General features: G+C 43.3%; 1 protein-coding gene across 1 annotated transcript in view; it reads right to left on the bottom strand.

The window, feature by feature from the left end:
* Window positions 1-21914, bottom strand: part of MYO16 (myosin XVI) — a 617076-nt gene that overhangs the window by 55772 nt on the left and 539390 nt on the right. The window contains exon 32 of the mRNA XM_015121440.3: window positions 13047-14147. Within this exon, the coding sequence (XP_014976926.3) occupies window positions 13047-14147 (1101 nt within the window). The remainder of the gene's footprint in view (window positions 1-13046; window positions 14148-21914) is intronic.

The following is a 21914-nucleotide window of genomic DNA, read 5'->3' as shown; positions in this document are numbered from 1 at the left end:
TTTACCCATCTAAAGTACTTAATAACAAAAAAGACACAAACCAGGGCCAATTGGAACAAGCTTCAGCTATCACCCTTGAGCATTTTGCTGTGTCAACACTTCACCAAGGAGAAACGTGGCAGGCCTGGGCCAGGCCACCCAAGGGGCTGGGATGGACGTGGGGACCTTGAGAGCTCAGGGCAGCAGCCCTGCACCAGCTGGCATCAAGACATTTCCATATTTTAATAAGAGTGTGGCAGCGCCTGTGGACACCAGCTGAAGCACAGCCCACCTGCCCACACTCGCTGGCTCCCAGCCAGGAGCTCTGAGGCCTTGAAAATAAATTTAAAATATCTATGGAGATTCAAATTATTCTCGAAATTCTGGAAAAGCCACATGGACTGTGTCTTTGATAGCCGTTAACGGTTGTATCTCTTCCTGGTGGTAGATTGGCTGGAGTGACTAATTCTGTATGTGCTCATGTGACCCAGTTTCCCTTGATGGGCCACAGGGCAGGTGCCAGTCACCCAGGAAGGATAAATGCCTGGGACGCAGTAGAGAAAGGCTGAGCCTAAGCTTCCAGTGGATTCACACTTCACTGGGGACCACAGGAAGACACCATGAGGGGGCCAGGCAGGTCGGTGGTGGGGTTTCCCTTCTCCTAGCTCTTCATTTCTTAAGTAATTAATCAGCCCAGATTGATCACTCTTTTTTTATTATTATTTTTAGTTTTTTTTGAGACGGAGTCTCGCTCTGTCGCCCAGGTTGGAGTGCAGTGGCGCGATCTCGGCTCACTGCAACCTCCGCCTCCTGGGTTGAAGTGATTCTTCTGCCTTAGCCTCCCAAGTAGCTGGGACTACAGGTGCCTGCCACCACGCCTGGCTAATTTTTGTATTTTTAGCAGAGATGGGGTTTCACCGTGTTGGCCAGGCTGATCACCTGACCTCAGGTGATCTGCCTATTTCAGCCTCCCAAAGTGCTGAGATTATAGGCGTGAGCCACCTCGCCCAGCCAGATTAATCATTTCTAAAGTATACAGGTTCATATGCAAATGAACATAGAAATAGCAAGAAAAAAATCTATCCTTTATCTATATCTATACCTCTATAGGTATTCTGATATAGTTACTCCAAAACATAATTTGATCATGCCCTTTTAAAAATCCTTTTAATATGCAGGATAAGGCACACAGTGGCTTCCAGCACACGAGTGGACATCCTGCTCTTGTTCTGATATTATCTCTTTGCAGATTTTGTTTCCTGTTTGTCCGTATAAATCCTCCCCTCTAGACCAGTGTTTCAGAGGACATATTTGTGGGCTGAGACATCAATTTAGTGGGTCACGACACGCATTTTAAAATGAAAGAGAATAGAATACTATGAGTAAAAATGCAGTCTTTAACAAGCATCATGGCTAAGTAGTGTTTTGTGAACCCCGAGTAGCATCTCTATGTAAAACGTGCTTCTAGTTCCTTGGATGCGTTGGAGTTTTCAAGTTTCCCTGCCATGGTCTGCTTAAGAGGGAGCCCACAATTCATTTTAAAAATCCATACAATTCCATGCAATGTCTGGCACCAAACAGATTCCTTGGAATAAATGAATGAAGTGTGCCCTTCGTATTTCATGATTTTCCCAAACCTTTTTTGAAATTTTGAAGCAAATTGCACATAGTAATAGGAAATACTACTACTAGTTTTACCATTTTGCCTGAAGTTAACCTCTGATATTTTGTAGCCTAAAAAGGTATGCCATAGGGTAATTTTCTCACCTGATAAAAGGAGCATTGGTTTCTAAAGCCATTGCAGAGGGTTCCAAAGACACGCTCAATCCCCACAGAAATGGAAATGCATTCCGATTAGCCGCGGCGCCACATCACTGGGTGTTTTAATGATCATCAGATTAAAAAGACATTTTTATGATCCCGCATCTCCAGATAGAAAGCACAGAGCCTCTTTCCTGTGTCACTGTCCCCAGCCTCTAAATTAGAGATAATTTCAAGCCTGGGTAAGTGAATGGTGGCGACCCCCCACCAAGCTGCAACGACATCAGTGAAATTAATGTTCACAATGAGAGTTTTACTGTCTGGTATGACATGTAAGTGATTCAGACAAATCTCTAGTTGTGCTAATGCTTATGTGGTGCAAATAGGGTGTGATTAGAAGGAACTAGAACACCACCAAGAGTGTGCTCCTGTCTCCGAACTCAAGGTCCTATAGCTTCTCTTAAGGACTGAAATAGTCACTCGGAAGGCAATTTAGTGATTAAAAATCTAAGGGGACTTTGTTACGAAGGGGACTTTATTACTGGTAATATATACAAAGGTAGTTAAATACCAAGAGACAGAGTCAATAAAATTCTCATAAAAAATTTTAAAAAGATATACTATTTTGCCTTATAGGATCTGCTGCTGGGCACTGGTTATTTACCTAAGAAAGGATCTGTGTATGATGAAGGTCACCTACTTTAAATTGGTTGTTTGCACTCCTGTATGCCCCCTCCACCCTGCTGTTAAAACCAGTTGGACCCCCCTCCAGCCGGTCATCTCACCTGAGAGCCGAAGTTAAAGGAATGCAATGTCACCAAACGGATGTGACCTCAGCAAGTAACTTCACAGCTGCGAGGTTTTGTTTGCTTTTGAGTGACATGGAAAAGCCTGTATGGCGAAAGTTTTCACTCATTGCTTTGCCTAAGTCTTCTCATTTTCACTTACTACTTCTCAGTTTATCCAGCTTTTCACATAAAAAGCAAATAATAAAGCCAAAATCCAAAACGTACATATATTTCAGGGACACAGTGATGTACCAATTGTGCATATATCAGTTCTTCCTTGCTTTAAAATGGAGATTTCTTTCAAAGGGTTATGTTTGACTATGAGTCCGAGTTTTCAGTATGAGGAAGCTCTTTTGTGGGCTTTTAGGACTTTGGGTAATGCACAAATTCTCAGGTGTCTCATGCAGTCAGTGTTCTGTAAATCAGTGTAAGTCTGGGATCTAGTTCATGTCTGACCTTGTTTGGGCTCTGCATAGTTTAGAACTTAGTCATTTGCGTGGGGGAGAGAAATGAATCATATTGTTTATTGTCTTATTATAATTAACATGTGTTATTAAATTTGCAAATGGCCACTAATTGCCCATGCACAGGGTCTAAGTATGAAAACTGAAGATTTCAAGGAGAAACCAGGGTGGAGTCGGTAACGGCCCGAGAAGCTCTGCACAGAGTACATGGTGGACGACTGTGTTGACTCATTGAATAAAGGACTGGGTGAAATGATATTGAATATAGCTCACTCACGATGGCGTGAAATTTTCTAGGCTAATCTGGGGATTAATCATAAAAATGACTCAAGTCAGGCATAAAGAGCCTAAATACCGGTAGGTAATTAGGAAATAGGTTTTTCTCTTCCAATACGTTTCAGGAGAGAGAGAGCAGGGCACCTGCCCAGTCTCTCTTTAGGACAATATTCCATGTACCATGTTGTTTCTAAGCATTTCTTCACAAAAGGAAGAAAACCCCAGGATATTGTATTATGTGGCAATAATGAGATGCAGATAGTCAGGAAGGTCTTTATTAACTTGCTTAAGGAGAGCTGCTGAGTGGCTTAGAGGATAAAGGGCTGGATTTCTCTTTAGAGCCCCCAGTGGGAGTTTAATTTGCAATCCAGTGTAGAGACACAATACACAATAGCTGCTTGCTTTAACGGGTTGATAGCACGAAAAATATTTACTGGTTATGAAAGATAATCCACTTCTGAGAAGACTGCCTTATTTTCAGAATTTCAGGTGCAACAGATCGTTTCCCCACTGACGGTGCAGTGTAGAGCATCCCGGTTGCAAAGATTACTTTGCTGCATTTGGCTCATCTAAAAAATGATAAACTCTTTATGCTAGATACGTATCTCTAGTCTGACTGACATGCTAGCTGCTGCAGATTTACAGCTAATATGTTAAGGTAATTTCTCAGGATAGTTCCTGCAATTCAAAGGGTACCTTTTCGATCAGATTGATCTAAATATTTAATAGTCATAACCTTCTGCTTGGTTTTGCTCCTCGGTTTCAAAGAATAATAAAGTGGTATGACCTAGCAGGGACAGCACAGTCACGAGAGCAGTCCGCTTTATATTCTCCCAACAAATATTTATTGAGGGGCTGTGAACATAGCCCTGGCTTTATTCAGTCATGTTTCTCACTTTGCCGTTACCGATGTCGGTTTCTGCATTCACATAATTGAGAAAGGAATGGATTTTTGCCTTTTTAAAGAAAGTTGCTGTAGAGACAGACGACGAGGGCTTTTTGATTGTCTGTCTTTCCCCTGTTCCAATCATGATGGCTATTGAGAATCACTGCTGATCATCTGTCTGCACAGTTCTTAGCAGGGTTCCTGGTGCTAGGTGAGGGCCCACCACCTATTTAATTTCTGGCAGGTCTGGGGCAGGCATCTGACACCCCACTTATGAGGTTGAAGTCCACATCCCCAGCAAGTCATATGTGTCCTACAAAAAATATGCTCGGCCATTCTGCAAGTGAGGGTGGATTTCTTTTCAGCAATCAGGAACTCAGTCCCAAGCAAAACTTTACAGAGGCCAAGAAAAAGGGAAATGGAAAGTGAGGAGACATGAGTTGAGGAATAATCCTAGTCTATCACGTGTGCTATGGATCCCTGGTGCTACGGAAGACACTTCATGGCAGGTGGGTAGAAAGGATTTTCCAGGAAAGGGGAGAAAAAGAGGAGGAGGAGGCAGGGGGTACAGGAAGAACATGCTCTGTTTCAAAAGCGGCATCTGGCGGGACATTGACAATGGGCAAAACAGTTTTATCTGTCCACCTCCCACATGTTTTCCTGGCAATGAGTTTGTGTTTGACTTCAGAGGGGAATTCCTTTCTCAAACAGAGACTCTGTATCATTATTTTAATTTTATTGTTTTCAGAGACTATGAAGGACATAATAGAAAGAATCCAAGGTTTGGAGAAAGGAGAGGTGTTTGATTCCTGACTTTGAGACTGATTAGTTTTTGTGATTATGAGAAAATCACTTAATCCCTCAGTCTCAGATTGCTCATTAATAAATAGGGATGGTAACACCTGCTTCACCCACCTCAACGAGATGCAAGGGTCCGGGGGAGAAAGGAGATGTCAATATGCTTGGTCAACAGGAGATAGCCACTTACAAACAGCTGTTTATATTATGACCAGGATGCCATTAACACGTCACAGTGTACATCTGAGTATTTCTCATTATACATATGTACCTAGAAGCACTGTTTTTCTTCCTCTGGTTCTTTGCACTTTGTAGGAAAGATGCTAAGAGTTAATGCTGAATTCCTGTGTGACGGAAGAGAAACAATGGAGATAATTCAGAGCCTTGTCATCAAGCTAACAAGGAGCTTCCAAGTACAAAGCTTATCCTGCTCTGATTCTATGCAAGGGAAGTCATTTTCTCCTCCTTCTTCCTCAAAATTCATGGTTATATTCTAAAGGAACGACACACCCTGAAGTTTCATGTCTCACCCTATATTCATCCATCGGCCTGCAGCGTCTATTACCCTGACTTCTGCACCTAGAGAGCTCCATCCACCTGTCATCCACTTCTAGCATTCCTCCTGCCCTTCTGCCAGCTCTGGTTGCAAGGCCCTCAGATTCTCTCAGGTATTTACCTCCTTCTTCTTCTGGCTGCAGAAAGTGCTGTGAGTGCACATTAAAAAAAAGTGAGCGGCTCCTCACTTTTCCCACGTCACTGACATTTTGGGAGGATCCGATGAAGCTTATGAAGCCTCTGCCCAAACAAGTGGCACATATACCATGGGGGCTCATGGGCCACTTGGAGCTCAACTATGAATCCACGCGTGGTTTATGGCCCTCAGGTTAGAAATTCTTTCCTCTTTGGAATTTCTTTCACTGAAAGTGGATGCACCTTCTGTGTCTGATGTGGTCTGTGAGAGGGCAGAGGCAATGCCAGATTTGTTTATCAGTGTTTTGGATTTCCAGTGGCAATCCCTGTGCTTACATTAAGCTTATTGGATGACAGTAAGGGAATTAACTCCACAAGTTAAGTCTGGTTTATAGGCCTCCTGCTTGCACAATTTCCCTGTATGAATTATTGGGCATTTATACAGAGAAAGTGTTATAAGTTAGGAGAAAAATGTCACAAACATTCACAACAAATCGTTAGGCATTAAAAATATATATATTTCTAATTAATATAGGAAAGAAAGAGCTTTGTGCTCTCAACATAGATAAACTGGGTTACTGATACATATATTAACATTGAAAGTTAATTTCAAAGTGTAGATGAACACAGTATTATTTCTATTAGACATTTAGGGAATTAAAAACAATGAAATATATAGCTGCAAGTCTCAGGCACAGGCACTCTTGGCTACTGCAGAGAGGCAAAGAAATTAGAAAAAAAAAATCCTTTTCTTCCAAAGAGACATATTCCCTTCTTGTCAAGCCCAGGTTTATTAACATGGCAAGGGAAGAAACTTCACACAGCTCCTCCTTGGTTAATGTCCACTTAGTGATAAATGGAGACCCCCCTTCTCTGCGGATGTTAATCTAGTTTCCCAAAGGACTTACTCATTTGGAAAATGAGGAAAATTTTACATTGATTTAAAATGGTTCTGGAATGCAGAGGAGCGCCTCACTTTGTATGAGACAAGAATTCAGACAGTCACAGATCATCAGCAGAAAAGCATATCAGTAAACTATCTTCCACACTTTTTCTAATTTTCATGAGCACTCCCGCCCCCAACTCCCCACACTCAAATAAATCACCATGGGGAGAAATCATCAAGGGGAGTGAAAAAGATTTAACTGCTTCAGACAGGATAAAACACTACAAGACCTGCACATAGGCAAGAAGCCTAGGGGATGCTAAGCTCTGCATCCCATTATGGGATGTCAAGATTTGCATAAGGCAGACTAATGCCTCATACAGTCTCGTTTCAATGTGTCAGAGATTAAATGATGATAATGTTGCAACTTCTGTTTCAGACATGAGGAGCAGAGAATAGCAATTTGCAAACACCGTCCTGGAGCACATCCCAGGTTTCCGTGAGTAATTCAGGGGCATTTGAGTCATTCTGAAGCATCCTGCGTCTTGTCGCTAAACAATGAATGGGTAACTGTACTTGATTTGGCATAGAAACATCTGAAACCCATACGATATTGACTTAGGATGTCATTGTGTGTCTTTGAATTTTGATCTTTCACAGTTAGTTCTACCTGATATAATATTTAGAATCCTTTTTTTTCTTTCTTTTTTTTTTTTTTTTTTGTAGAAGGCGATGTGTGCAAGTGTTCCCTTAGAGAAATTTGCAGAGTTGCGTTGCTTGGTGGAATGCTAGCCCAAGAATTATTTTGTTTATATCGTGAAAAATGATGCCCTGGCTTCAAGAATCAGGCTTTTGTCATGAATAGCAGTTTCATGCTCGTGAAGACTGAAATGGATTGATTGGTCTGAGCACTTATTAAAGTGCCTTAAGAATAAATGCTTTTTTTTTCTAAAGAACATCTATGATAAAATATTTATAAATGTTTAAATATATATTATTTAAATGGTTCACATTGGTTTTTTTTTTCTCTTCCTTTTTTTCCCTCTCTCTTTTATATCTTTCTTACTTTCTGGCCAGTGCATTACTCTGTGGTCTAACCTGGAGTGTAGTGCAGCAACCACAGCCACTGTAGCCTCAACCTCCCAGGCTCAAGTGATCTGCTCAGCCTCAACTTCCTAGGCTCAAGCGATCTGCCCACCTCAGCCTCTCAAGTAGCTAGGACCATAGGTGCATGCCACCATGCCTGGCTATTTTATTTTATTATTTTATTTTTTTGTAGAGACAAGGCCTCGTTAGCTACTTTGCCAGGGCTAGTCTTGAACACCTGGGCTCAAGTGATCCTCCCACCTCAGCCTCCCAGAGGGCTTGGATTATAGGCATGAACTACCATGCCCAGCTGATTTGACATTGGGATGCACTTCAAAATGATCCAGTGCCAGAGGAGGGAATTGGGCAGGAGTAGAGATGAAATAGGATGGGCCACAGAGAAAGTTCATTAATCTATTCTTTATACTTTGGTCTATGTTTGAAATTTTCCATAAGGAAAACTTGAAAAACAATTATTTTGTAAACAAATGGCCCTGTGGAATAAAAATATATTGTAAAAAATTGTTTATAAAATACTCTGACTCCAAACTCAAAAAAATGTTCTTATTCTGAATATTTATGTAATCAAATAAAATATTTGAAATTAATAGGGACTTCCATTTAGCTTATGTGATCCTTATTAAGTAAAAATGCCACAAGAGTTAGTTCTAGTAAATAGATTTATATGGCAGACTGCTCTTTTATAGTAAATTTTAACTCAAACAACTATTTAATAGTCACTTACTATATGCAAAGAAATACTGTACATTACAGTTTTTTTGTTGACATCATTTTAAAGTACCTGTTTATAACTTAGAAGCTAAGGATGCAATGTATCAGAAAGTAATACAACTGAATTAAAAAAAATATATTTTGAGTCTGATTTTCATTAATTTGGCCAGGCTGTCTTCAACTTTTTTCTCCAGATTTCTGAGATGTACTGCATTTTTGTCCAGACCCAGTCTTCCTGATCTTTTTCACTGAGTAGAGAATAACATGCTCATGTGATTTCACTTTATTCTGGATAAACTCAACCAGACGCGGAAATGCCATTCAGAGCAATGGAGCACCCTAGTGGCCTGAAGGAGCCAAGGACTCTCATTCACCATTTGAATCGGGTCTCATAGTTTTTGAAACCAAGCGACTAGAAATAATTAGCATAATAATATTAGCCACATCATCACATGTGAAAAAAGTGTTGTGAATTAATGGGATCTTTATATCCAAAATGGCACAGACAATTAAACATTTAGTCAATATTAATTTTAAGGGCCAAGTAGCCTAGACACTGTGTCCCAGAGTTATACATCCCCATAATCAGTATAAAGTGCGTTTGGCATTCTTGAGTTTATGGGACAATTCTCTTCAACTACAGTCTTATGACTATGACTCGTTGCCCCTCAGTGAACAAATATTAATTTTAAAACTTTTTTTTCTGTCTCTTTTCTCCTGCGGTCTGAGCAGCATTGCATAGGCGGCTAGAGGAAGAGACTCTAGAGACAGATTGACTGCACTCAAGTCATTCTCTGTCCCCCATGAGCACAGTAACTTTGAGCAAGTAGATTAATCTCCCTGTGCCCCAGTTTTTCCACCTGTAAAATGGAGATAAGTGGAGCAGATGCCTTATAGTGTAGTGAGAATTAGATTATTCAGACAGTGCCTGGCACACAGTAAGCACTACAATTCCTTGCTGCAAACATTTCTTCTCAGACTGCAGTCACATCCATCATCTGCACAATCATATCTTTCCTATATGTGTATCCACCACTCTTAGAATCTGCATGATTGTCTATACTTCCAATTGCATATCCAAGAATCTACAGAAAATGAACTGGTTTGGGCAACACAGAATTTGCGAAATCCTACATATAAGGCTACGGAATAGTAACGGAGTAGAATTACACGAGAAACAACCTTGCTTCCTGTACACAACTCACCGTACATTATAGCCCATTATATTTTAACCAGAAATAACTAGTGAATTACTGAGTGGTTTAATCTTGTCGCGGTCACTGTTCCAAAGAGCCAAGGAGAACATTTTGAACCCTTCTGCAAAATTTGTGCAATAATTTTCCCCTATGAAAACTGAACAAAAAAAGGAACTTTAGTTAATTTAAGAAGCCTGAAGGGTAAATTAGCCACACACTGTATTATTTGGTTAAAAAAAGCTATTTCACAGTGAAAATAAAAATGCCTTTAAGCATAAAGAAAGTACAGTAAAAGATTTAAAACTTGAAAGAAATTCCAAAGAAGTCATTGAATTCATTCAGAAGAAAATGGATTACTGACCTCAGGATCAAACTGTGTAAACTTTAAGAGTCATATAACCAGCACCAGTGCTGAGCACCAGCACCGAATGCTTTTCCTTCCACAGCTTATGTTGAACCTCTCCTACATTCTAAAAGAATGACCTGAACTATCCCATGAGAACATGACATCCGAACTTGTAAACTTGTTTCCCTCATCACAGCCCATAAAGAATTAGACACTAGGCTGGGCATGGTGGTTCACGCCTGTAATCCCAGCACTTTGGGAGGCTGAAGCGGGCAGATCACCTGAGGTCAGGAGTTTGAGACCAGCCTGGCTAACATGGTGAAACCCCGTCTCTACTAAAAACACAAAAATTAGCCAGGCATGGTGGCGGGCGCTTATAATGCCAGCTACTCGGGAGGCTGAGGCAGAACAATTGCTTGAACTTGGGAGGTGGAGGTTGCAGTGAGCCAAGATTGCCCTCCAACAAGAGCAAAACTCAGTCTCAAAAAAAAAAAAAAGAAAAAAAAAAAAGAATTATTATACACTTCTCAACTGTGTAGTCAACTGTGTAGTTAGGACTTCCATAATCGGTGTGCGGGGATGACCTGGTCTGGTATTGCTAAGTTTTCTATTACTACAGCAACTGTGCAAGTGGCCAAAGTTGCCAATTCATATATTTTTGAGAAAGTCATAAGTGGCTCAATCCAATCTTTTCACATGAAAAAGTATTGCAGAAAAGCCCACAATAAGAAAATAGATGTCTTATAATTATAGTTGAACTATGTTGTACTTGAGATTTTGATGTGTGTTCCCAAATACTGGTTAATACCACCACAGGGAAATATAATTAGCAAATTTACACACTATGCCTGGAGGGCTCACTATAATTCTCGCTATCCTCTGAGGGGTAGACTTTGGGATTTCCAAATGATGAGGTCTGTCTAGAAATTCATTAACTTCACTTCCTTGAATAGAGTCAAGAAGAATTCACCCTGTTCCATTCTCTAGTAAAATGAGGTTCATGAGGTTTTAATAAACTTTTAGTTCTAAAAGCAAATATTAATTTGTTCATTTAATGATTTTCTCTTATCCATTTTGTTCCTTGGAATGAAACACGATTTGTGAAATTCAAACATTCTGCTATTTACAAATACAATTTCATTTATTAATGGCCTATAATTAAGAAGAATTTGTTAGCTAAACAAACAATTAGCTTATTTGTCTGAAGAATAAATAGGGAGAAGGTTATTCATTCATCGTTAAAGGTTCTTAGCCTTGACCTACTTTTCACTTGTTCAGATTGCTTTCTAGATGTTCTAGTTTTTGTACCTAAAGTAATATTGCTAATCAAATGATGAATGCTTACATATTTATGTATTTTCTTTTGGTGAAGGAGCAGGTTAATGCATGCATAAAATGTTACCACATTATAGATCAAAGTCTACTTCCAATCCTACCACTTAACCCTAAGGAAGGAATTTAACCTCTCCACCATGAAGTTTTCCATGTATAAAACAAGAACGTTCACAGTTGCCACCTACCCTGTGTTACCAGTAGAGGGTCTTGACTGCAAGTTGTCCAGGTTCTTGGCATTTTTAACAAAGAATTGGAAAAACACCCAGCAAAGCAAAGAAAGAATGAAGCAACGAAAAAATGAAAGCAGGGATTTACCAAAAACAAAAGTACACTCCACAGTGTGGGATTGGGCTGGGCAGCAGCTCAAGGGCCCAGACACAGAATCTTCTCAGGTCCAAATACCCCCTAGAGGTTTCCCATTGGCCACTTCATGCTCACCTCATGTAAATAAAGTGGTGGCCTCCAATCAGAGGCTGAAGTGAAGTTAAAAGATCACACTCCTCTGCAAACATCTGATTGATTGGTTGCAAAAAGCAATGGAACAGAGGCTAAGGTGAAGTTATAGAGTTGCATTTCTACACAACGGAAGACTCTGCCTGCAGTAAGTAAGACTGGTTGCGGACAGCTAATTTCCCATCTGTGGTGCAGAAAAAGTAGGGGTTTGCAGAGGGAGTAGCCTAGGGTCCTTTTTTTACTTAGGCACGGAAAGTTACGGTTTTCCTTTCAAATGAGTTCTAGGGAGTCGACATGAAAGCGCCTTAGGTTCCCTGCCTCCAGACCCTATCCTCCTGCCTCACCTGGAGAGGAGTGGGGGATCGAATGCCATCATGATGGAAGAGACTGGTTATAATTTTTCTTAAAGAGAAGATCCTTTTCATTAATTAACTTCTTCCCCAAAATACACACCATTGGGAAAACATTTTGGCTTTGTATACAAACCTTAACATGTCTTTTGGAAGATGAGGACATTCTTTGTGATTATTAAAGGAATCCGTGCAAAAACAGTACCTTTGGCACCGAGGCCGTGTCATCTGAAGGAAGAGCCACGTGGTTAGCCAGTTACAAAAGACTGGCAAAAAAAGTCAGCATGAAAATCTTATTTTGCCTGCTACATTCTTCTTTTACAGGGACACAAAATAAATGTTTTTTAAGGCAGGGTACAGCCTGTCATGGAGCTCACTTAGTGGACTGATTCCCACCTGCAAACCCCACTGTGGGCTGAGTCACTGGATGAGAAAACACAGACAACGGGGCTGCGTTAGAGTGTTCCTTGGATGGCACACGACCAGAAGAAAAGCAGTTCATCCCAAACAGCCCACAGCCGAGTGGCATTAAGTGCAGGGTAGTAACTGGATAGGTCATCATCCCAGATACCACCAGGCAAAGCTAGATGGATGGCAAACCGCACAATGGGGGTAGCCGTGAACTGTACATCAAACGGAAATCGGCAATAGAAACTTACCCAGAATACCACTTTCATGTTATAAGGAAGAATTTAAAAAAAAAAAAAAAAATCAGTAGCTAACATTTAACCTTCTCTGTCGAACATTTATCAAGTTATACTTTATTAAATCCAGTTGCGGTCTGTGTCTTTTTGTATCACGAGCCTTTTCTGTCATATTCTGCAACACGGAAATATTAATTCCTACTTATTTGGTCACAGTGGGTGTATATGATTTTTTTTTTTTTTTCCAAGCTGATACCTGCTCTAAACGACCACCTGAAACTTTACTCTTTCACATCTGTGCAGACACGGATGTACACAGGTGCACGCAATCACAGCGTCCATGCAAAAGGAGTGGGGGGATGTCTACTCCGCTTACCTTCGGCTTCCCTGATTTTTCTTCCCGCCGCGGATTTTCGAAGCACACTCCTCCCAGAGTTGAAGAGGCTGGCAAGCTCGTCCAGGGGGCTGCTGAGAGGCCTGGAGCTGGGAGGGCTGTAGGGCGCGGGGGGAGAGGCACTGGAGCCGGCCTTCCTGGCGTCGACCCTGGCTGCCTTCACCGGGGAATACGGGATCTTGGGGAAGGAGCTGCAGGACCCGGCCCCAGGGGCAGAGTTTGGCTTTGGGTGGACCTTGGGCGCCTCTGTGCTCCGCCCCGCTTTCCCCAAGCTCACCGGGGCGGGCTCCGGAGGGAAGGCCAAGTGCGCGCAGGGTCTGAAGGGCGCGGGGGGCGGCCCGGGCGGGGGCGGGGGCGGCGTGGACGGCGGAGAGGCTCGGCCGGACCCGTTGAACAGCGCCAGGCCGGGGGACGCGGGCCTGTCGCCATCGCCCTTCTGGCTCTTGGAGTACTGCGGGGACAGCGGGCTCGACCCCTCCGACTGCACGGGGTACTTGAGGTTGGTCTCCAGGACCGGCAGCTTCTTCACCTCCAGGGGTGTCAGGGGCGACTCATCCGAGGCAGGGGAGCAGGTGACGGGGGTCGGGGGGAACACCAGCAGGGGCGGCCGGTGCGGCAGCAGGTTGGGGAAGGGCGGCGGGATGTCGCACATGTCCCCGGGGGGCCCCGCCGCCTCGTCCTCCGGCGCGCCGTGGAGCAGGGGCGGCGATGCGCGCAGGAAGGAGCCCGCGCCTGGGCCGCCGTCGTCGGGCAGGCAACACTTCATCTCCTCGTACACGGACTCCCCGGGGTCCGGGCTATCCGGCCTGGCCGGGTGCCCCAGCATCTCGATGTACACCGGCTCGCCGTCGTCTTCGTCCCCCGGGGGCGTGGCCGGGGGCAGCGCACACTGTGGGGTCCCGGGGGTCAGAACGCGCGCTGCTGTCCCCGGGGCGCCCGGGGGCCTCGCGTCCCCGGGCCGGGACCCCGATATCTCTTCGTAGGAGCCGCTGAGCTTGGTGTTGGGGCTGCGCTTGGGCTTTCGAGGAGGGATCTTCTTCATGGTGCTGTAGTCGTCGCTGTGCGGTCTGGGCCGGGCCAGAGCTGCGGCAGAAAAGGACACGGTCAGTGGGTGCCAGGCCAGGCCCACGGGTGCCCACCTCGCCCGGGGCTCGCCTCGGAGCCACGGCCCTGCGCCCCGAGAATCCCAAGGGACCGGGCCTGCATGTTCCTCCACCCGCTAGGCTCCCTGGCTGAACCTGAACTCCCGAGACCATCACCGAGAAAAGAGAGATTTGATCTTGGAGACGGAAGACTCCCATCCCCTGAGGAGGATGTCCAGCGGAACGTCAGGGGGTTCCAGGACGTCAGCCACCCACGGAGGCCGCGGAGGTGAGGTCCCTGGAGACACAGTGGGGAAGGGACACTCAGGGATCAGGTGGTGGAACACACTTAGGTGTGGATGCTTAGGACCTAACACAGGTGTGACATAATGTACGGGTTGAACTGGTCCTTATGATTTGAAACTCAGGAGACCTGGCCAATTAGCTATTAATAGTTAGTGGCATATGGAAGCTTCCTGTCAGAAATGAGTGTGATTATTTAAATGATGTAAAATGGGCTGGGTGCAGTGGCTCACGCCTGTAATCTCAGCACTTTGGAGATGGCAGATCACCTGAGGTCAGGAAATCGAGACCATCCTGCCCAACATGGTGAAACCCCGTCTCTACTAAAAATACGATTAGTCATGTGTGGTGGCGGGCGTCTGTAGTCCCAGCACTTTGGGAGGCCAAGGTGGGCGGATCACCTGAGGTCAGGAGTTTGAGACCAGCCTGGCCAACAGGGTGAAACCCCATCTCCACTAAAAATAAAAAAAATTAGCGGGGCCTCGTGGTACGCACCTGTAGTCCCAGCTACTCGGGAGGCTGAGGTAGGAGAATCGCTTGAACCTGGGAGGTGGAGGATGCAGTGAGTCGAGATTGCACCACTGCACTCCAGCCTGGGCGACAGAGTGAGACTTGGTCTCAAATAAATAAATAAATAAATAAATAAAAATAAATAAATGAATAAAAATGATGTAAAATGGACAAAACAAAACAACAACAAAACACTTGTGTGGATGGAGAGTCTTTAAAAAAGGACTTTGTTCAAATGTCAGGGACGACAGGTTTTACAATCAGTACATTTCAATACTTAACAGAAACACATCCTTGACAAGGAAACCAAAAGAATAACATTTCCCTAAGAACTTTTCAAGGGGAAACTTCTGAAGGTAAAATAAGAAGCCATACTCAGAAAAACAAATAAGCATAGTGTTATTACAAGAGTGAATTTCAAAAGAGATGGAACAAAACTACTTAAATATGAATTTAAAACAATTATTGAAAATTAAGTCAAAAAAATTCCACAAGACTTCTTTTTCTAATGCTTTTTCTGTAAATTACAATAATGTTTTATTAAATAAATATAATTTCTCTGATAACAGAGATGTTAATTTTGGAAAAATTATTTCGAGTCTTAGAAATACCTAAACTCCCAAACCTTGAATTATTTTACTAATTTGGTATTTTCTGAATCTGTAGGAACTCTTGATAGAGGCACATCTGCCTTTGTTGAGTTCCTGAGTTATTTAACTGAGGCAGTTGTATTCTTCCCTCACTATGACTGCACATTTTGACAGCAGTCTCTGTACCCAGTTTTTGGAAGACAATGCAGTCTAATGGTTAAAATTAAAGGTTTGGAATCAGATGGACGTGGGTTCCAATCTCAGCATGACCTTTTATTCATTCATTGAGTCATATGCATTCAACGAGTATTTACCGAGATAAATTCATGAGTAAAGATAAGTTCCCTACCCTCCTCTACCCTAGTGGGAAGAGTCATACAACAACAAAAATGGAAATACGCCAAATGAGTGAGTTCTACAGTATGTTAGAATGTGATACAGGCCACGAAGATGAGAACCAACAGGCCAGAGTGAGGGTCACAGAACTGTGTGTCTTTGTGCTGGGGTTGGTGGGGCAGGGTCGTCATTTTAGAAGAGCTCCTGGGCGAAGCGCTCTGAGTCTCAGGGTTGTCATGCATAGAATGGTGATATGAGTATGTATCTCAAAGGAATAAAATAGATACTGTAGGGAAAGTGCTTCACTCAGTTCTTGACACACTGTCACCAGAAAATGGGAATGGAAAAGAACGAAAGTAATTTTTGAACTCAATGGACATCTTTGTAAGTCAGTATTATACGGGGCTCCCCAAAGCAGCCAACTTTTAAGAATAGAAAGTACCCAAAGTGTGCAGTTCTTTAATTAATAAGCATTATTCCAGTGACTTTCAATGGGCTAAAACATAACAGCCCCTGAGCTTCTAGAAAGTGAATAAAGCAACCCCATTTTTAACCTTAAGATTATAGAGTTGCTCTGAAGATATGAATAATTTAAAGGATTTGTGAGAGACCGTATTTTCCAAAGCTGCCTTCAATAATATTTTCAGCCCCACATACTCTTCCAGAACCTGGAACCTGGGAGGGTCTCTGTGTCTGCCCCAATGAATACAATGATTAGAAGATGATGTTGCCTGCTTTCTGGGGCTGGGCCAATGACAATGCAGCCTCTACCTGGCCGCCTCCTTCCCTTGGGACACATGTCTAGGTAGCCCTGACTTCCATGTACACGTCTGTACACCCTAAAGCAGCCACGCCGTGGGAACTGTGGAGAGGCTACATAGAGGTGAGGGAGATCCAGAGGACTCCGATCTGCTGCAGCCCTCGGCTGTCTGGTTTCCCATCCCAGACACCAGAGATGTAATTAACCATGACTTCCAGTGATCACAGCTGCAGCCACTATCTGACTGCAGTGATGAAAGAGGCTCCTTGAGAACTGCTCAGCAGAGCCCAGCCAAATACTAGAACCATGAGAGATATAATAACCTTATTTTGGTGTCTTCAGCTACTAAGTTGGAGAGGTTTGTTACGTAACAATAGACAACTCATAAAGACATTGCTACCTGGCAGTGGACTCTGCTGTACAAACAAAAACAAAAACCAAAAAACCCTTAAACTCTTAGAAGTTGCTTTGGGCCATGGGAGGAGCTTTGAAGGGACCATGAGGGGAAGCGTGGTGGCCTCAAGAAAGCTCTTGATGAGGCCTAAAGAACAGTGAGGAAGATGTTGGAAGCTGGAGGGAACAGAACATTTTAGCCACAGTGTTAAGTTTACCAATACTATTTCACCTGCAGTCATGTGGAAAACAGAAAACAGAAGATGAACAGGGTGATGTAGCTAAGGAGATTTCCAGGCAGTATTAAAGTTGCCTCCTGGATTCTTCTAGCTGCCTAGAGTAAATCATGAGAATACAGAGATAAAGTAAAGAAAGAACTATTCACTATAAAGGAACAAGAACCTTCTGAGTTTAAAAATAAAATGGTTCTCACTGCCAGGCTCTTCAGATGGCAAATAATTTGAATGCTAAGAAATGACTTCCAGCCAGGCGTGGTGACTCATGCCTGTAATCCCAACACTTTGGGAGGCCGAGGTGGGCAGATCACAAGGTCAGGAGTTCAAGACCAGCCTGCCCAATATGGTGAAAACTGTTCTCTACTAAAAATACACAAATTAGCCGGGTATGGTGGCACACGCCTGTAGTCTCAGCTACTTGGGAGGTTGAGGCAGGAGAATCACTTGAAACTGGGAGGTGGAGGTTGCAGAGAACCAAGATTGTACCACTGCATTCTAGCCTGGACAACAGAGTGAGACTCCATCTCAAAAATAATAAAAGAATGAAGGAAGGAAGGAAGGGAGGGAGGGAGGGAGGGAGGGAAGGGAAGGCAAGGGAGGAAGGGAGGGAGGGAGGGAAGGAAGGAAGGAAGGAGGGAAGGAAGGAAGGAAGGATGAAGGAGGGAAGGAAGGAAGGAAAGGGAGGGAGGGAGGGAGGAAATGACTTCTAAGTAGAAATAAAATTCAGCGAATTTTCAGAAAAACATGATCTAAAGATGAAGTCAAGCACACACTGAAGAGACCCTTCAAGAAGTACCCAGAAAAATCCAAGGAGGGGCTTCATAGGGCTTTTCAAGGAAGCAAAACCACAGGTCTAAGAATATCAAGGGCATTGACCCACAGAAATACTCAGTGAGCTTCCCCAGTTACTGGGGTTCAGTAACATCAGCAACATCCATCAAAAAGATTTGTGGATGTGGCTTTTCACTCATAAGGTGGATTATGAATTGATTCACAAGAAAGTCACAAAGCTTTTAAATGAATTTATCAGTTTACACTGAAAGGAGCAGCGTGCACACAAAGACGAAGAAACTTTGGTTTCTCAAAATATTGGCCAGGTGCAATGTGAGCCTGCAGTCCCAACTACCCCAGAAGCTGAGCAGGAGGATCCCTTCAGGCTAGGAGTTCAAGGCTGCCGTGCGCTATGCTCATACCTGTGAATAGCCACCGCATTCCAGCTTGGACAACATAGCAAGACCTCACCTCTAAACAACAGCAATAACACAAGCCTGATCAGGAAGAAGCAGGCTGAGAAAACTACCATACTCCCAAACATAAATCACCTCTTGTGGATTGGGAATTATTAGTCAAAAAGGGGGGTGCCAAGATTCCAGAACACAGAGCTAAGAGCTATGGAAAATTATTTCCAGTCTGCAAACTGGACTAAATCCTCATGAAGGCACAAGCAACATGTATTCAGCTCTTGTTCACAACTGCCACCCACCGATGACCACTGTGTGTCACCTGATCTCCCTCCCGTGTCTGAACAGAAGCGTGCATCACAGTTATTCTCTGCCTGTCCCTCCAGTGTATTTTGGTTGTGTGAGGGATCCGGCAACTTGTCTTTTTGGTCATTAAGTCTTCAGATGGAAGAGGACACACTTGAGGCGCTGTCTCTCTCAGGAATCGTACCAGAGGCACTGGCACACCGGGATCTGATTTAGATGATGCGATCTGGCCTTTGAACCTGAGCCAGATGTGATGCTGCAGGAGGCTTTGGGGAGTCTGGGGAAGGGGTGAGTATAGTTTGTATGAGAGAGCGATACAAATTGTTTTGTCCAGAGGGTGGACTGACACAGACGGTACTTTCCAACACCTTGGCCACCACAGTATATCCTTTCCAGAGGTAGAATCTATTTCTCCTTTCCTAAACCTGGATGGGTGTTTGGGACTGAGGTGATTAAAGGAACGTGGCAGAAGGGAGTTTGCTCACCTCCCACGCTGGCTCCCTCAAAGCGAGGCTGCATCTACCACTTTCTCTCTCCCAAAGCACATGCCCCCGAAGCACTGACTCTCCGTGAAAGAAGCTGGATACCCTGAAGCTGTCATGCTGCCCAAGCAATGCAGAGAGATCACACAGACAGAGAGAGACACCCAAGGAGTCACTCTCCTCAGATGGCTGAGGCACCAGACACGCCTGTGACCGGCTTTCAGATGATTCCAGCCACCTTGCTGCATGAAGGACCGCGTATGACAACTGCCTCAGTGATCTCTGTTGACACCCAGAGCCTGAGAGGGGTAGTAAAACAATCACTACAGTATATAAATCTAATTTCTGGGTGGGTTGCTATGTGACAACAGGTAACTGCTATAGTATTCCCTGAAAGTTTGCTTCAGATGTGGTGAAGAGCCTTTTTGCATTAAACAATTATAAATAAAAGTAGCATGTTTGTTGAGAGGTTGTTGAGAACCTGACTCAAGGGTCCAAAGCTTGCCTATGTGACATGGGACAAGTTACACCACTGCTCAGTGACTTAATACCCTTCTCTACATAGGGTCATGATGACAGTCCTACTAGGTAGGACCATTCTACAGATGAAAGATACTTAGCTTAATGCCTGCACATCGTAAACATCACTAAGTATCCATCATGACCGACATTATCACCACTACACAACCAGAAACTTACTGTGAGAGACAGAACTGTTCCTTAAAGTGTGGTCTGGGGTTCAGTAACATCAGATCACTAGAGTGCATTATCCTGTTCTACTCCATAACGGTTAAAATGGAACCTCTGGGGGGTCAGAACTGGAAGTAGTCATTCTTTATAAACTAAAATTAGAAAATCACAGTTAACAAATTAAAGTCTAATTTGGTTTGTGGCTACTTCTGGATGCATGTGAACGTGTACACATGCTAAAAGTTCATTTGCAAATACTGGTTAGAGGGTTATTAAAAATGAATTTACATCAACAGTTTTCTTAATTTTTTGTCCTAATATTGATGTATAAAACATTTGCAACTCCTTGATAAAGTCAATGAAATGGAGTAGGGAAGACAGTTCACGATCACAGAATACTTTTAGGGCAAGTTCTGGGATCCTAACGGTAGCTTAGGAGTCAGACTACATTCTGAAGCCATCTTATTACATCATAAATTTGCCTCTTGTCTGAACTGCTGGAGAATGATACAGACATGTGTGTCATGTTAGGAGATCTACATTTTCTCCTACAAAACATTTTCCTTTTGGTATTTTTGCAAAGGCATGTCAGTGACTTTTAAGTCATCTTCTGTGCATAAGTTATTTGGTCCCATTCTCACAAAAACAAAATACCTGCATAGTTAATCTGTGAGAAAAAGGAGGAATGAGATGCTTGTTCATCCAAAATAAATAGTGTCTGCATATGTGACTCTCCTCCATTTTCCAGCACTTCTAGTGTGATTGTGCTGAGTTTCAGAGCAGAAGCAAACATAGCACAGAGCACAGGACCTAGGACATAAAAGATGCTTAATTAAGTGCCTGCTAGCTGACTGCTCAGGCTGCATACATCAGTGGATATAGGATGGATTTACAATCAGTTGCAAATTGGACAGAAAGGGCTTCTACTGAGCAGTCATATGTCGCAACCTTGTTATAACTTTTCTTTCTTGGTGGGAGGAGCAGTTCAGGCAATATCATTGCGTTCCCTGCCCCCATCTTTACCCTCCCGACTGCACTTGATGCTGTTGACATGCCCTTCCTGAGCCTTTCGCAGTTTCCACGGAGGGCAAGGTACTCTGTGGCCCGGTGTGCACCTATCACACCCTCAGTGCTGTGGCTGTGCTTCCCCTGTAATCTGTTTGACCACTTATCTCCCCACCTGGTCTGTCAGGTCCTCAGAGAGAAGCCAGGCTCATGGAAGACACTTAATTACTATTTGTTGAATGTACAACTGCGACATAGGTGGTGAACTGTGCAATTGTGTTCTGTTATCCCCAGCAACACATTTCTCCAAAGAGCGTTCACAGAAGACCTAATTTCTGTCCATTTTCAGGTAATAGAAAAAAAAAATTTTTTTAAGGGCTTCTGTTAAAACTATGTGGACAAATCCAGCCTTGACACATTTCAAGGGTACTTCTCGAACCTTGGCAAATTGTGCTCCCTCTGATATACTGATAGGAAGCACATTCTCTTTTAATGAAGAGTGTAGAGAAATAGATTTCTGTAACATGTATTCACTTGATAAGTATTTGTTGAGTGCTTACTATGTGACACATGTTGTTCTAGAATGAAGACAGAAAGAAGAGAGTAAAGAAAAGAAATAAAGTTATTTCCAAATTAAGCCACAGAGCTGAATCATGATTTGTGTCTACACATGTAAACTGCGTTTTGCGGAGAATGGAGTTGTACAGCAATTTTTGAAAAAAAAAGTTATAGGTTCATTAAGGTATAATTTCCGAGGAGGAGACAGTTGGAGTCTGAAGGGAGGGTGAGTGTGGAAGTGTCCACATAGAATGGTGAACAGTGAGGACTAGAGCTGCCTGAGAAAAGCTTGCTTCTGCAATTTCACCTTGAGCAACGGTCACTCCAAGCCAGGCACAGCACCACTGACATCATGACTTAACTGCAAGTCCCACATTTTAGAATTTAGTATCCATTTCACAAATGAGGAAACTGACTG

Source organism: Macaca mulatta, chromosome 17, assembly GCF_049350105.2.
Source record: "Macaca mulatta isolate MMU2019108-1 chromosome 17, T2T-MMU8v2.0, whole genome shotgun sequence".
Lineage (NCBI taxonomy): Eukaryota > Metazoa > Chordata > Mammalia > Primates > Cercopithecidae > Macaca > Macaca mulatta.
Note: the sequence above shows the minus strand (reverse complement) of the source record. Positions and strands in the feature narration are given on the sequence as shown.